Genomic DNA, 12,735 nt, shown 5'->3' with positions numbered 1-12,735 from the left:
AGGACGCATGAGCTCGCCAGACAGACAGAAAGTGAGAAGCCCCCAGGGAGGATGGACACACCGGAATGCCTTCTCCTCCATTCTCCTCTCGGGATCTTGGGTACACATGCTCACGCGCCCGACGTGAGTTTTAAGCCTCCGGGTCTGGGACGTGAACCGCAGTCGACTACATGGGAGTCCAGCGACATAGTCATTACGCTAACTGCTGGTCCCAATCATCCTGTTTTTTAAAACTACTATTATACTTAACACCTTTGGTAAACCCAAATCCTTGGTACTAGTATTCAAGGTCTTAACCTCAATCTACCTTTTTTCAGCTCTCTTCATTTATTACGGAGTAAGATAAAATTTCAGATTTTAGGAACCAGCAGGTGGCGTGGTGGTTAAGGTGCTAGACACTCCCACATGGCTGACCTCGGTTCAAGTCCCAGAAGTGGCAGCTTGCTTTCTCACTCTTTCTCTCTCTCTGGTCAAATTAAAATAAATGAATGAATAAATAAAATAAATAAATATATTTTTAAAATTCAGATTTTAAGTAATTATGTTGGGTACCTAATTTATAATTTTTTTCTTGCTTTTAATTGTTAAAGACCATGGTTTTTCACCAGAGAAACTAAAAGTACCCCTCAAGATGGCATGGTCACACCACATTCTCTTCTCCATTTCTCCACCCTGCCATGATGTGGGGAATGCACACACATGGACACACTGCATGTTCTTCAAGCCAAAGATTCAAACTGCACCAGCCTTTGGAATCCAGTTTCCTTAACTTTTTTTTGAGAGGTTTTTTCACTATAGGGCACATGCGCTCGCCAGACAGACAGAGACATAGAGACAGAAAGCGAGAAATCACCCCCCAGAGGGGATGGTCACGCCGCAATCCCTTCTCCTCCATTCTCCTCTCGGGATCTTGGGCGCGCACGCACATGAGCCCGGCGTGAGTTTTAAGCCACCAGGTCCGGGACATGAACCGCAGTCGACTATGTGGGAGTCCAGCGACATAGCCATTACGCTAACTGCTGGTTCCCAAAACAAGCCACCAGGTCCGAGACTTGAACCATGGTCAGCTATGTGAAAGTCCAATGCCTTTAACCACCATGTCACTTGCCGGCCCCAGTTTCCTTAACTGTTAGGCTACAGGGCCAATCCCCTAATTCATGTCTTTCTACTTTTTTTTTTTAAGGAAGACTTTTTAAAAAATAATTGTTTTATTAAACTTACTTTACTTACTTACTTACTTACTTATTTAAATTTACCAGAGAGAAAGCAAGCCACCAGGTACGGGACTTGAACCACAGTCAGCCATGTGGGAGTCCAGCACCCTTAACCATCACGCACCTGCTGGCCCCTCTTTCCACGTTTTAAAAACTAGTATGTATGAGAGCCAGCAGGTGGTGTGGTGGTCAGAGGCGCTGGACTACCACATGAACAGCAGTGGTTTGATTCCCAGACCTGGTAGCTTGCTTTCTCATTTTCTCTGTCTCTCTCTGGTCAAATTCAAAAATAATAATAAAGTTAAATAAAATAATTCTTTAAAGAAAAAACAGTATTTATGAAGAATCTACAGGTAAACACATTACCAGGTGCTATTGGTAATAAAGGATAAATAAATGTTATTGAAATAAAGCATAGGAAGTAAAATTAAACAAAGCCGTGACAGAAATAATACATATAAAAAGTGTAGCCCTGTGAGACAGAAGATCATAAAGAGAATTCAGAATAGAATGAGTGAAGAAACAAACAGATCAGCTGAATAAAATCAGTATAGCAATAAAAAAGAATAGCGTGTAACTTATTTGAAAAATTTGCTACAGGCCTCATGTAATCACAGGACTTAGGGGAAGAGACAGAGAGAACAAAGGGAAAGTGAGAAAGCACCCCCTCCCTTAGAGGATGGTCGTGCCACAGTCCCTTCTCCACCTCTCCTTTGAGGATTTTCAGCATGCATACACACACGTCCAGTGTGCTTCTCAAGCCTAGGGGTCTAGGATACAAACAGCACACTCAGTCACGTGGGCCCTACCATGTCGTTGGCCAGCCCAAGATTGGGTTGTAACTTAAATCTGTGACTACCCTATTGAGAACACTGACAAGGAAGTTCAAAACAAAACAAAATAAAACAAAATAACCACCCAAGTTTTTGGCCTAGCATCTGGAGATAACAGGGAAAAAAACAGTGAGTATTACAGCCAGAAGCCTCTTGGGGTCATTAAAGAAATCAAACAGCAGAGAACATTAAGTTCAGATTTTGCATGAAATGTTTAAACCAAGGTTACTGGATGGTGTAGTTGAATTCTGAATGAACAAGCACCACTGAATGAGGGAAGAAATTTAAGAAATAAAAAACAGATGTTCATTCATTCATTCGTTTAGAAATCAACCAAATTATGCATATTAGTATATAGAATAGCCTTATATTCCAATTTAAAACATGTGAGTAATTAACTTAGACTGTGGCATTAATTTGAAGTTACTGATAATACCAAAACATAAGATACTAAAATTTACCATACATAAGAGTTTAATTTATTGGATATCTTTGTAAGAGTCACGTTAATATTTCTCAAGGTTTATCAGAAACCTTAAACTACTTAAATTTGCTAGAGGGCAAGTACACTTGCTGGAGAAACAAAGAGAAAAATTAAGAAAGCATCCCCCACCATGGGAGATGGTCATGTCATAATCCCTTCTTCACTTCTCCTTTTGGGATTTTGGACACTAACACACACACCCCTGATGTGTTTTTCAAGCCACCAGGTCTGGGATTCAAACTGCAAAATTGAACATGTGGGACCCAGCTATCTTAACCACCACGCTACCAGCTGGCCCAATAATGAATATACTAGTTATTTAAACAGCTTAAAGTGCTAACTAAGTTATGACAAAATAAAATATAAAACTCCACTTTTTAAATGGCTGTTTAAATTATTCATTGGTGGGGGAGAGATTTTTGCTGTAGGGCGCGTGCACTTGCCGGAGAAGCAGAAAGCAAGAAATTACCCTACCCCTTACCCTCAGAGGATGGCCACACTGGAATCCCTTCTCCTGCTTTCTCCTCTCAGGAGTCTGGGCATGCACACATGCACACTCAGAGTGAATTTTAAGTCACAGGGTCCAGGACTCAAACTGCAGTCAACTACATGAGAATCCAGCAACTGCAGGTCCCTTCCTGTATTACTTTTTAAAAATTCATAAGCTGAACTTCAAAACTTAAAGTCAAATTAGGGTTTTAAATTTAACTTTAATAAACTACACATTAATTCTTAAAACCAAAGGAACTAGTGTGAATAATCTTTTCTGTTTTAAAAAGCTACCTTCAAGAATATCTACTTCTACTTAAATCCTTTAGTGGCTAAGAAAAATTATTCTTCCATTAAGCTTTTACTCTTATATATAGATGAATCTATCCTACTCTAAATAAAAAATTAAATTTGTATCTTATTCAAACTGCTGATCTGTTCTACTGAAATAACTTAAAACAAAGAAACACTCCTCTTTTATAAACATACACCTCCAATCCAGGATTATAAATGCTTTCAGACTAAAATTCCCATCTTATACTACATCTCACACACACCCCCCCCCAACATACAGTAACTATTTGTGGCTGACAAACAGAATCTCAAGAATTACCAGTGACTTTTTAATTGTGCTATTATTACCTCTGTTACATCCCAATGGTGTAAAAACTGATCCAAGTCTGTAAGGTAGAGAAGTACTGGGGAAAGCTGTGTCTGGATGACATGAGGCACTCCTCTAAGGCTCTGAAGCCAGCTCAGCTCCTCTTTGGAAAACCCTAATGCAGGCAATAAACAAAGCCAATGTTGGGGGGGAAATAACACAAAACAGTGACATTTTTCATCTTTAAAAATCATGTACATTCATTCAAGTATACCCTCCTTCTGAGTTTCTGCATTTCATGCAATGCTTAAAAAAGAAAATGCTAGCAATGGAACTAGTTAAATTCATATAATTACATAAACAAAGGACACATAATCTAAAATACAGTAAAAAAAATTTACCCTTCTACTGGTGTTTTACTTAAAAAATAAAAGGCATGATTTTTCCAACTAATAGTAGTTTTAAAGCAAATATATACAGCCAATAATATTCTCTTTTAGATAATATGTTTTTACATAATGGCCTTTCAAATGTTTTTAAATTGCCCTGTCCCTGAAGGGTTTTTTATTTTGACAATACATAGACATTCCCTCACCTACTTCTTTTATGACAAATTTTTGATCCCTTTATCAACCCCATTACACTTGGCCTACCCTACACAGACAAACTGCCAAAGTCCTTCCCCAAAGATAGCTCTCAGAATAATCAAAATACAATCAGCCTGGCTCAACCCTTACAACTCTGTGAGCATAGCCTAAAGAGGCATTATCTAATTTGATACATAATAGTACGGACTCTTAATTAACCTTCTAAAAACACTAAAAACTTTTGATGCTAGGTAATATTGTAGTATTTCTAAAACATAAAGCTACCTCATTTCAAATATGTATTGGGTCATCAGAAAAGTCCTATTTTTTGTTTTACTATGCCAAAATGCGTCATGACTTTTCCGACAACCTAATATATCCAAAAATATCAAATAAATACGTAGGGGTTTACATTTATCTTTCAAAATATTTCTCTGGCTTGATTCAGCTTCGTATCAGAACCTGTGAATTTCTTTTAGGATTCTTGATAATATACATTCCTAATTTTAAGTCTTTGGAAAGAGTCAAATAATTTCATCATCACCATCCAATATAAAATAGAAATGTTGAATTGTAACAGTCATTTCAAATAGTTATAATGCTTAAACAGTATATTTAATTTACAACCTTTCTACTCATTTTAGCAATTTCGTTTGGAGGGCAAACAAATGTAGAAAACAGATCATCAAAATCTAATGCTATTCATACACCTCGCTGAACGTTTTAATGTGTTTAAAATGGATATTCTATAAATTTTTTTAAAGCAGGCAAGAGGACTTTCTCTAAGAGCTATTAAGTCCAACTCACTATAAGCAAAGTGATACAAATAAAGTTAAGAAATAAGATAAGGAAGGAAATGAAAACATAATCATGTGACATTTAAATACTCAAGTCTTCAGTATTTGTACTATGAGAGATTTGATGACAGATTCCTGAAGTTACTGTGCCTCAGGAGCCTGACAATGTATGGTACAAATACACTTGCAAAGATTTACAATTATTAATAATAATAAAAATCATTCTAAGAAAGAGAGTATCATCTTCAAAATTAAGAAATAAAAGCATAGTATATCTCAGAAGGGGAATACTGGATTTTTTTCCCCCATCTGGCAAGTGAATGTGCTTACCTGTAAGTGTAGAAAATAAGAAGCTGAAGTAGTTCACATCACTCATCAGCCAGTCTTTAACTGAATACTTCCACCCAGAAAATGATGATCTACAACAAATAATGGAGAACTATGACCAGAAGTGACCAACTCCACAGACTTAAAAATAACAGTCTATATCCATTTTCTTTACTGAAAACAAATCTGACTGACCAGCTTAAAACAAAACCTAGTTTTATATACAAGGGATCAAGCACTATAAGAAACTTGAAATATGAAATTCTGAAATTATGTAAAGTTTTACTTAAAAAGCCTGACACACACATAGAGTTTAACGGAAAATTTCCTCCATCTATAAGTCAAATTAGGATAAAGTTTTGTTTCTAAGTAGTAAGTTATGTATTTATTAGCAATTTGATGTTTAAAGTTCTACCCTCAACAAATGAACTAAGTTTAAACAAGTTTCAGCTTCTCACTTAAGTAAAACTATCTTAATCAGGCAAAGAAAACTTCTTTTAAAAGCCACTGTAAGATAATCATGTCCCTACTAGAAAGTTTTAACTAAGTCTGTTTTGTAACAGTGTAGCTAAGATACTGGCAGAGGACTCTAGGGACCCACTAAATGTAAAGCAGCTTCTCATTAAATGAGGATTATTTGGTTCTTGCTCTGAGATTGGTTTCCATAGGTTTCTTTTAAAAATTACAGTTAAGGTAGGGCTAGGAGGAGAGCAAATATCAGCCATGGAGTCATGAAAAAAAGGAAAAGGCTGAGAATAATCAGATCCAACAAGCTGAGACTACAAATTTATCAGACATTTGAATCAGACAAAATACAACTTTGTAATTCATGTAATTTTTTGTTACCATTATAATAACTGCATTTTTAAATGTTCTTAAATCGGACAAGGGTTATAAATAACGGAAACACCTTCTGAGTCTCTTTCCTAGGCTAGGAAATACAGTATCTCAGCGATTTAACACTTCAAACTAAAAGGTTATAAAAAGCCACAAGTACTCAATTAAAAAGTAGAAAACAATGATGAGAAAACAAATGAATATTTTCTTGCGCCCAGTTTAAATAAAAAGCAATTCTGCCATCCAGTGGCTAAAAAAGGTAGCAAAACCATTTAAGAGTGGGACAAATGACAAGCAATGCATCATGTCTTTAAAACTATGATGACAATATGTACTGTCTAAACCAGAACATATCTGAAAGTAAAGGGATAATTATGCTGAGACAAAAAAAGTAAACTGGAACTGTAAAATCTAAGCCAAATTTCTTAGTTTAAGCAATTTCTCTCTTCTCAGAGATTTTTATCTGATATTATAGATTACCTTTCCATATTTATGCTTATACAGCTGTAAACCAGGAAACAGATAGATGAAAATAGAGAAACATGTTTTGATCACTGGATATGATTATAGAACACAAATGAAATAAAATGACATGGGAGGAAAAGTTAAATTCTATAAAACTGTAAATGGATGGTAAAAAGGTAGGAGCAGCAATTCTAAGCACACTTTAAAACTAAGAGTTAAAAATAGGGGTTGGCAAGTGGCATGGTAGCTGAGGCACATGGTCAACTATAGTTTGAGTCCTGGAACTGGAGGCTTTGTTTTATCTCTCTTTCTCTCCTTGTGTGTGTATATATCTCTCTGATCAAATTAAAATAATAATAAAAGATCAATAAACATTTTTTAAAAAAGAGAAAATAAAAATTTCTTGCTAACGGGACTTTCACACAAAGGACACCCTGACTAGGGGTGCTCTGTTCTTAGATACTTCAGATAAAGACAACAGGGTAGAAGAACTATAAAATTGAGTTGAACATCTCTAAGTTCAGTCGATGAAACAAGGTAAAAATAAGAAATAATTAAAGAAATATTTCTGAAAAATTAGTCCAGCAATAGTATACAGAGTAGATGGTATTAAGAAGGAAGAGTATTACAAAAGTACAGGTGGACACAATGAAAACATTGGCTAGTTTACAGTCATAGTCAGAGAGGCGATAGTCTTTTTTTTTTCTTTTCTTTTTTTGAGAGGTTTTTCGGTATGGGGTGCGTGCGCTTGCCAGAAAGACAGAAAGCGAGAAATCACCCCCGCGAGAGGAAGGGCCCGGAGGGAAACCCCTCTTGGGATCTTGGGCACACATACACACGTGACCAGAGTGAGTTTAAGCCACTGGGTCCAGGACTCAAACCACAGTCGACTACATGGGAGTCCAACGACATAGCCATTACGCTAACTACTGGTCCTGTCCAGAGAGGCAATATTCTGCAGAGAAAACTAAAGATACTATGTAACCCAATGTACATCTGAAGGAACTGAACAGTCTTAAACTATGCTATGAAAAGTACTAAAATGCGGGAACAAGAAGTTAACATAATGGCTATGTCACTGGACTCCCACGTAGTCGACTGTGGTTCGCGTCCCGGACCCAGTGGCTTAAAACTCACGCCGGGCGCGTGTGTGTGCATGCCCAAGTTCCTGAGAGGAGAATGGAGGAGAAGGGATTGCGGCGTGACCATCCCCTCTGGGAGGTGATTTCTCGCTTTCTGTCTCTATGTCTCTCTCTGTCTGGCAAGCGCACGCGCCCTATAGCGAAAACCTCTCCAAAAAAAAAAATAAATGGTACTAAAATGCCATTGGCCCCATAAATTTGTAAAGTAGTAATTCTGTAAATGGGAAAAATTTTTCTTACAGAGAAGTCTACTACAAGACAATGAACAAATACTAAAAAGCAAAATTTAATTTGGTGGTCTTTTAACTACAAAAAAAATATGTACTTTTTTTTTTTTCTTTTTTTTTTGTAATTGCTAGAGACTGCATGGACTCACCAGATAGACAAAGGCATAGAAAGTACCCTCCAGTGGAGTCTGTTTACAATTTCTCCACCATTTCTCCACCCTATTGGGATTTGGGGACACACATGTCCCCCCCTTTTTTTGGAGAGAGATTATTGCTATAGGGCTGCTATACAGCACGTGTGCTCACCAGAGAGAGAGTTCTCCCCTCAGGATTTTGGGCACATACATACATATGTCTGACATGAGTTTTAAGCCACCAAGTCTAGGGCTCAAACCAGTCTACTCCGTTGAAGTCCAGCGATGTAACTAACCATTATGGCATCTGTTGGTCCCCTTCCCACATGTTTTTAAAGCTGCCAGCTGAACTGCAATTGGACATGTGAGATATTGCTCCCTTAGCCACAAGGATATGGGGCCAACACCAACAATTTTTTAAGTTAATGATTATGAGCCCCTATTATTAGTACTATAAATTAACATATTTTCCTAACTCACCAAAAATGCCCAGGAAACGTTAAAAAGGCAAGACTTTTGAAGACATCCTTTACAAGAGTTATTAAGCATAAGGATGATCTGGGAACCAGCAGTTAGCATAATGGCTATGTCACTGGACTCCCACGCAGTCGACCACGGTTCACGTCCCGGACCCGGTGGCTTAAAACTCACGCCAGGCGCGTGTGCGTGTATGCCCAAGATCCCAAGAAGAGAATGGAGGAGAAGGGATTGCGACGTGACCATTCCCCCTGGGGGTGATTTCTCACTTTCTGTCTCCCTGTCTCTGTCTGTCTGGCGAGCGCATGCGCCCTATAATGAAAACCTCTTAAAAAAAAAAAAAGCATAAGGAAAGCATAATTGATGTAATCAAAGATATTAAATGTAGCCTTCAAAGAGAGTCAATTTCAAAAAATGGTGATTTTAACTTATGCTAAGTTATAATCTAAGGAACGATGTGCCCTCTACTGGAAGCTAACAAATACAAAATCACTTAAGTTGTAGAAAAAAAGAAGTAAAATTTCATGTTTTAAAGGCCTAGCATTAAATAAATGCTTAGAAAAACAAGAAAAACTAATCAACGTGAAAATACTTAAAAATATGACCAACTCTCTAAAGCACATACACAGCAGAAATTAATCTTAAATTTTCACATAGAAACAACATACTACAAATAGTTCTCTACTGCTAAAAGAAAAAAAATACCATCAGTTTTGAAGCATACTTTAAGTGAGTAGTCAAGTACTTGTCCTATAATAGTATAAAGAGACTAGAAGATAAAAGTATACTAAATCGGTGAGCTACTTTTACTTACCTAAGGTAAGAGAACTGTAAAAGGTAACTAATTAGTCTTTAATAATAAACTTTCCAGCTACCATCTAGATTATAATTGACCCTTCCCTTGAACAACACAGATTTAGACTACATGGGTCCACTTACATGCGGATTTTTTCCAATGCATCAAGAAATCTTGTAGGGGGACCAGCAATTGGCATCACGGCTATATTGCTGGACTCTCATGTAGCCGACTAGGGTTCAAGTCCCGGACCTGGTGGCTTAAACACACTGGGCGCATGTGCGTGCCTGTCCAAAATCTCAAGAAGAGAATGGAGAAGGGAATGCACCGTGGCCATTCCCCTTGGGGGGTGATTTTTCACTTTCTGTCTGTCTCTGTCTTTCTGGCAAGCACATGTGCTCTACAGCAAAAACCTCTCCAAAAAAAATAAATAAATAAAATCTTTTAGAGATTTGACAATATGAAAAAACTTCACAGTACCAAAAATGACAGAGAAAGAAAAAAAGGAAGGAAATTCTTTAAGAGAAAAGATGAATTATCAGAACAGAAAATTAACTGTAGTACATACAGTATTAATGTATTAATTTCATAACCACCTCCTGTTGCTACTACAGTGAGCTCAAGTGGTGTATGTGCATAAAATGCCACGACACTCATCATGTCAGCTTGAGCAGTTCACTATCCAGCAAACTGCCTATCACAATAAAAATGACTTCTCACAGTTCTTACATATTTTAATCATTTCAGTTCAATACTCTAAACCTTAAATACCATAAAATGTTTGTAACAATTCATTTGTTATCATTGCATGAATGGTTATACCTGCAAGTAAGTGTGAATTTATTTGCATTATCTTTCCATTTTTGATACCTAGTGTTGGTAATACATATAGCACCTGCAATGTTTTGTATAACAGAACAGTGATGTAAATACTAACAAATAGATAACCCATCTTATAAACAGATGACATAAACTTATGGCATCATTAAATACAGCAAAATACTACAGGTGTATTTTCTTTCACAACTGTCTTATCTCTAACTTTATTGTAAGAATACAGTATATAATACATAAGACGTACAAGATGTTTGCTGTTCTTAAATTATTCATTTATTTATTTTTTCAGTGTTGCTAGAGAGAGAGAAAGCCACCAGGTCCAGGACTTTTAACCACAGTCAGCCATGTGGGAGTCTAGCATCTCAACCATCACACCCTCCTGCTGGCCCCCCTGGCTGTTTATCTTGTAGGTAAGGCTTCCAACCAATACTAGGATATTAGTAGTGAAGTTTTGGGAGAGTCAAAAGCTGTACGTCAATTTTCAACAGCACAAGGGGTTGGCACCCCAATCCCAGTGCTGATCAAAGGTCAGCTAATAACGAACTATTTCACAGTAAAATGGTACATTTACTACGAAAAAATGTATGGCGACTCCTCAAAAAATTATATATAGAATTACCATATCATTCAGCAATTCCACTTCTAAATATATAGCCAAAATAATTGAAAGCAGGACTTTGAAGGGATATTTGTACAACTATGTTTATAAAAGCATTATTCAAAAGTGCAAAAAACAACACAAATATCCATCAATAAATGGATGGATAGGAGGTGGCAAGTGGCATGGTGGTTAAAGGTGCTGGATTCCCACATGAGTGACTACGGTTCTCATCGCGGACCCCTGGAGGCTTGCTTTTTCACTTTCCCTTTCATTCTCTCTGTCTCTGTCTGTCTGGTCAAATTTAAAAAAGAATAAATAGTAACAAATGGAATTAAATAAACAATTCTTTTAAATAAAAGAAAAACAATAAATGAATGGATAAACAAAATGTACAACATAAACACAACAGAATATTTTTGAAACTTAAAAAGAAAATGAAATTCTGATAGATGCTACAACATGGATGAACCATGAAGACAGCATGCCAAGTGAAAAAAGCCAGACACGAAATGAGAGTGTATGAGTCCACTTAAATGAACAATAGTCGAAATCAGAGAGACAATAGAATAGTGGTTACCAGGAGCAGGATGAGGCAGACAATAGGGAGTTAATGTTTAATGTGTATAATTTCGATCTGGGGTGATGAAAAAGCTCTAGAGACTACTACTGAACTGTATCCTTAAAGATGGAAGGTTAAAAAATACCAGAGATTTTAAATTTCTGATCTGAATCTATAAGCTTGCTTTTTGTTCATTTGGGGGTTTTTTGGAGAGGTTTTTGCTACAGGGCACATGCGCTCACCAGAAAGACAGAGAGACAGAAAGCGAAAAATCACCCTCCAGGGAGGATGGCCACACTGCAATCCCTTCTCCTCCATTCTCCTCTTGTGATCTTAGGCATGCATGCACACATGCCCGGCATAAGTTTAAGCCATTGGGTCTGGGACTCAAACTGGGGTCAACTACATGGGAATCCAGCAACATAGCCATTACGCCAACAGCTGATCCCTATAAGCTTGTTTAAATTCACCAGTTGCAGTAAATTCTGAGCTCCATGAATGGATGGTCTGTTTTGCAATTCCATCAAACCAAAGAATTTAAGTACAGTAATCTCAACCTGACAATGAACCCTTACTACATGATTTTGAGCATTCAATTTCAACCTTTATTCCAACTTTTCCATATAAACCACTAAGGAAGAACTTGAAAATCTTACTCTAATGAATTTATTCTTCCTAGAGATGTTATCAACAGAACTGTAATTACTGCACTAAGAGTTAAGGAAGGCAGCAGGAGTACAGGAACTTGAAAAGCCTTCTGTATTTCAAATTTCACAAATTTTCAGAAGAGGAAAGGAAAAGATTATACACTTAGCATATAGCTCACTTGAGCATGCTACCTCATATGCAGTATCCCGATGAGCATGGCAACCAAACTTGAACTGAGTCTTCCCATAATACAGCAACGACTTAGACGAGAAAGCAAATCAGCAGGCAGGCTTGGCAGAAAGTACACAAGCTGAACCAAACGCTGCTGAGATTCTGCAGGGAGAACCACCACAGTGCCTTCTTGTGGATCTAGTGAGGTAGTAAGACACATTAAATTCAACTATAAAAGATATACAAACCAGTGATTAAATAAAACAGACAAATGACTTTCACTGAACTATGGGGCTGACATACTATGTTGCATTTCAATTACACTAATTATATTTAAAAGTTTTACCACAAGAGTGGGTTATCTGGATTCTGAGTGAGAATCCTAGTATACCAAGCGACAAGAGAGAGAATTAAAAATGGGTAATGTCGGGACCAGCAGGTGGCATGGTGGTTAAGGCGCTGGACTCCCACATGACCAACCGCGGTTTGAGTCTGGGACCTGGTGGCTT

The 12,735-nt window shown here is 37.3% G+C and overlaps 1 protein-coding gene across 4 annotated transcripts in view; it reads right to left on the bottom strand.

The window, feature by feature from the left end:
• The window catches only part of TEX10 (testis expressed 10), a 48,440-nt gene that overhangs the window by 11,736 nt on the left and 23,969 nt on the right, over window positions 1-12,735 (bottom strand). For all 4 annotated transcript variants that reach the window (XR_003547284.1, XM_006165046.3, XM_014582765.2 and 1 more), the window contains 3 exons: window positions 12,247-12,424; window positions 5,336-5,424; window positions 3,663-3,796 (listed from right to left, as the gene is read on the bottom strand). Coding sequence is in view for 3 of the 4 variants with exons in the window: in XM_006165046.3 (XP_006165108.1) it covers window positions 3,663-3,796; window positions 5,336-5,424; window positions 12,247-12,424 (401 nt within the window). In the remaining variant the exon portion in view is untranslated. The remainder of the gene's footprint in view (window positions 1-3,662; window positions 3,797-5,335; window positions 5,425-12,246; window positions 12,425-12,735) is intronic.

Source organism: Tupaia chinensis, unplaced genomic scaffold, assembly GCF_000334495.1.
Source record: "Tupaia chinensis unplaced genomic scaffold, TupChi_1.0 Scaffold143795_1, whole genome shotgun sequence".
NCBI lineage: Eukaryota > Metazoa > Chordata > Mammalia > Scandentia > Tupaiidae > Tupaia > Tupaia belangeri.
The sequence above is the reverse complement of the archived record's forward strand: the minus strand, read 5'-3'. Positions and strand labels throughout refer to the sequence as shown.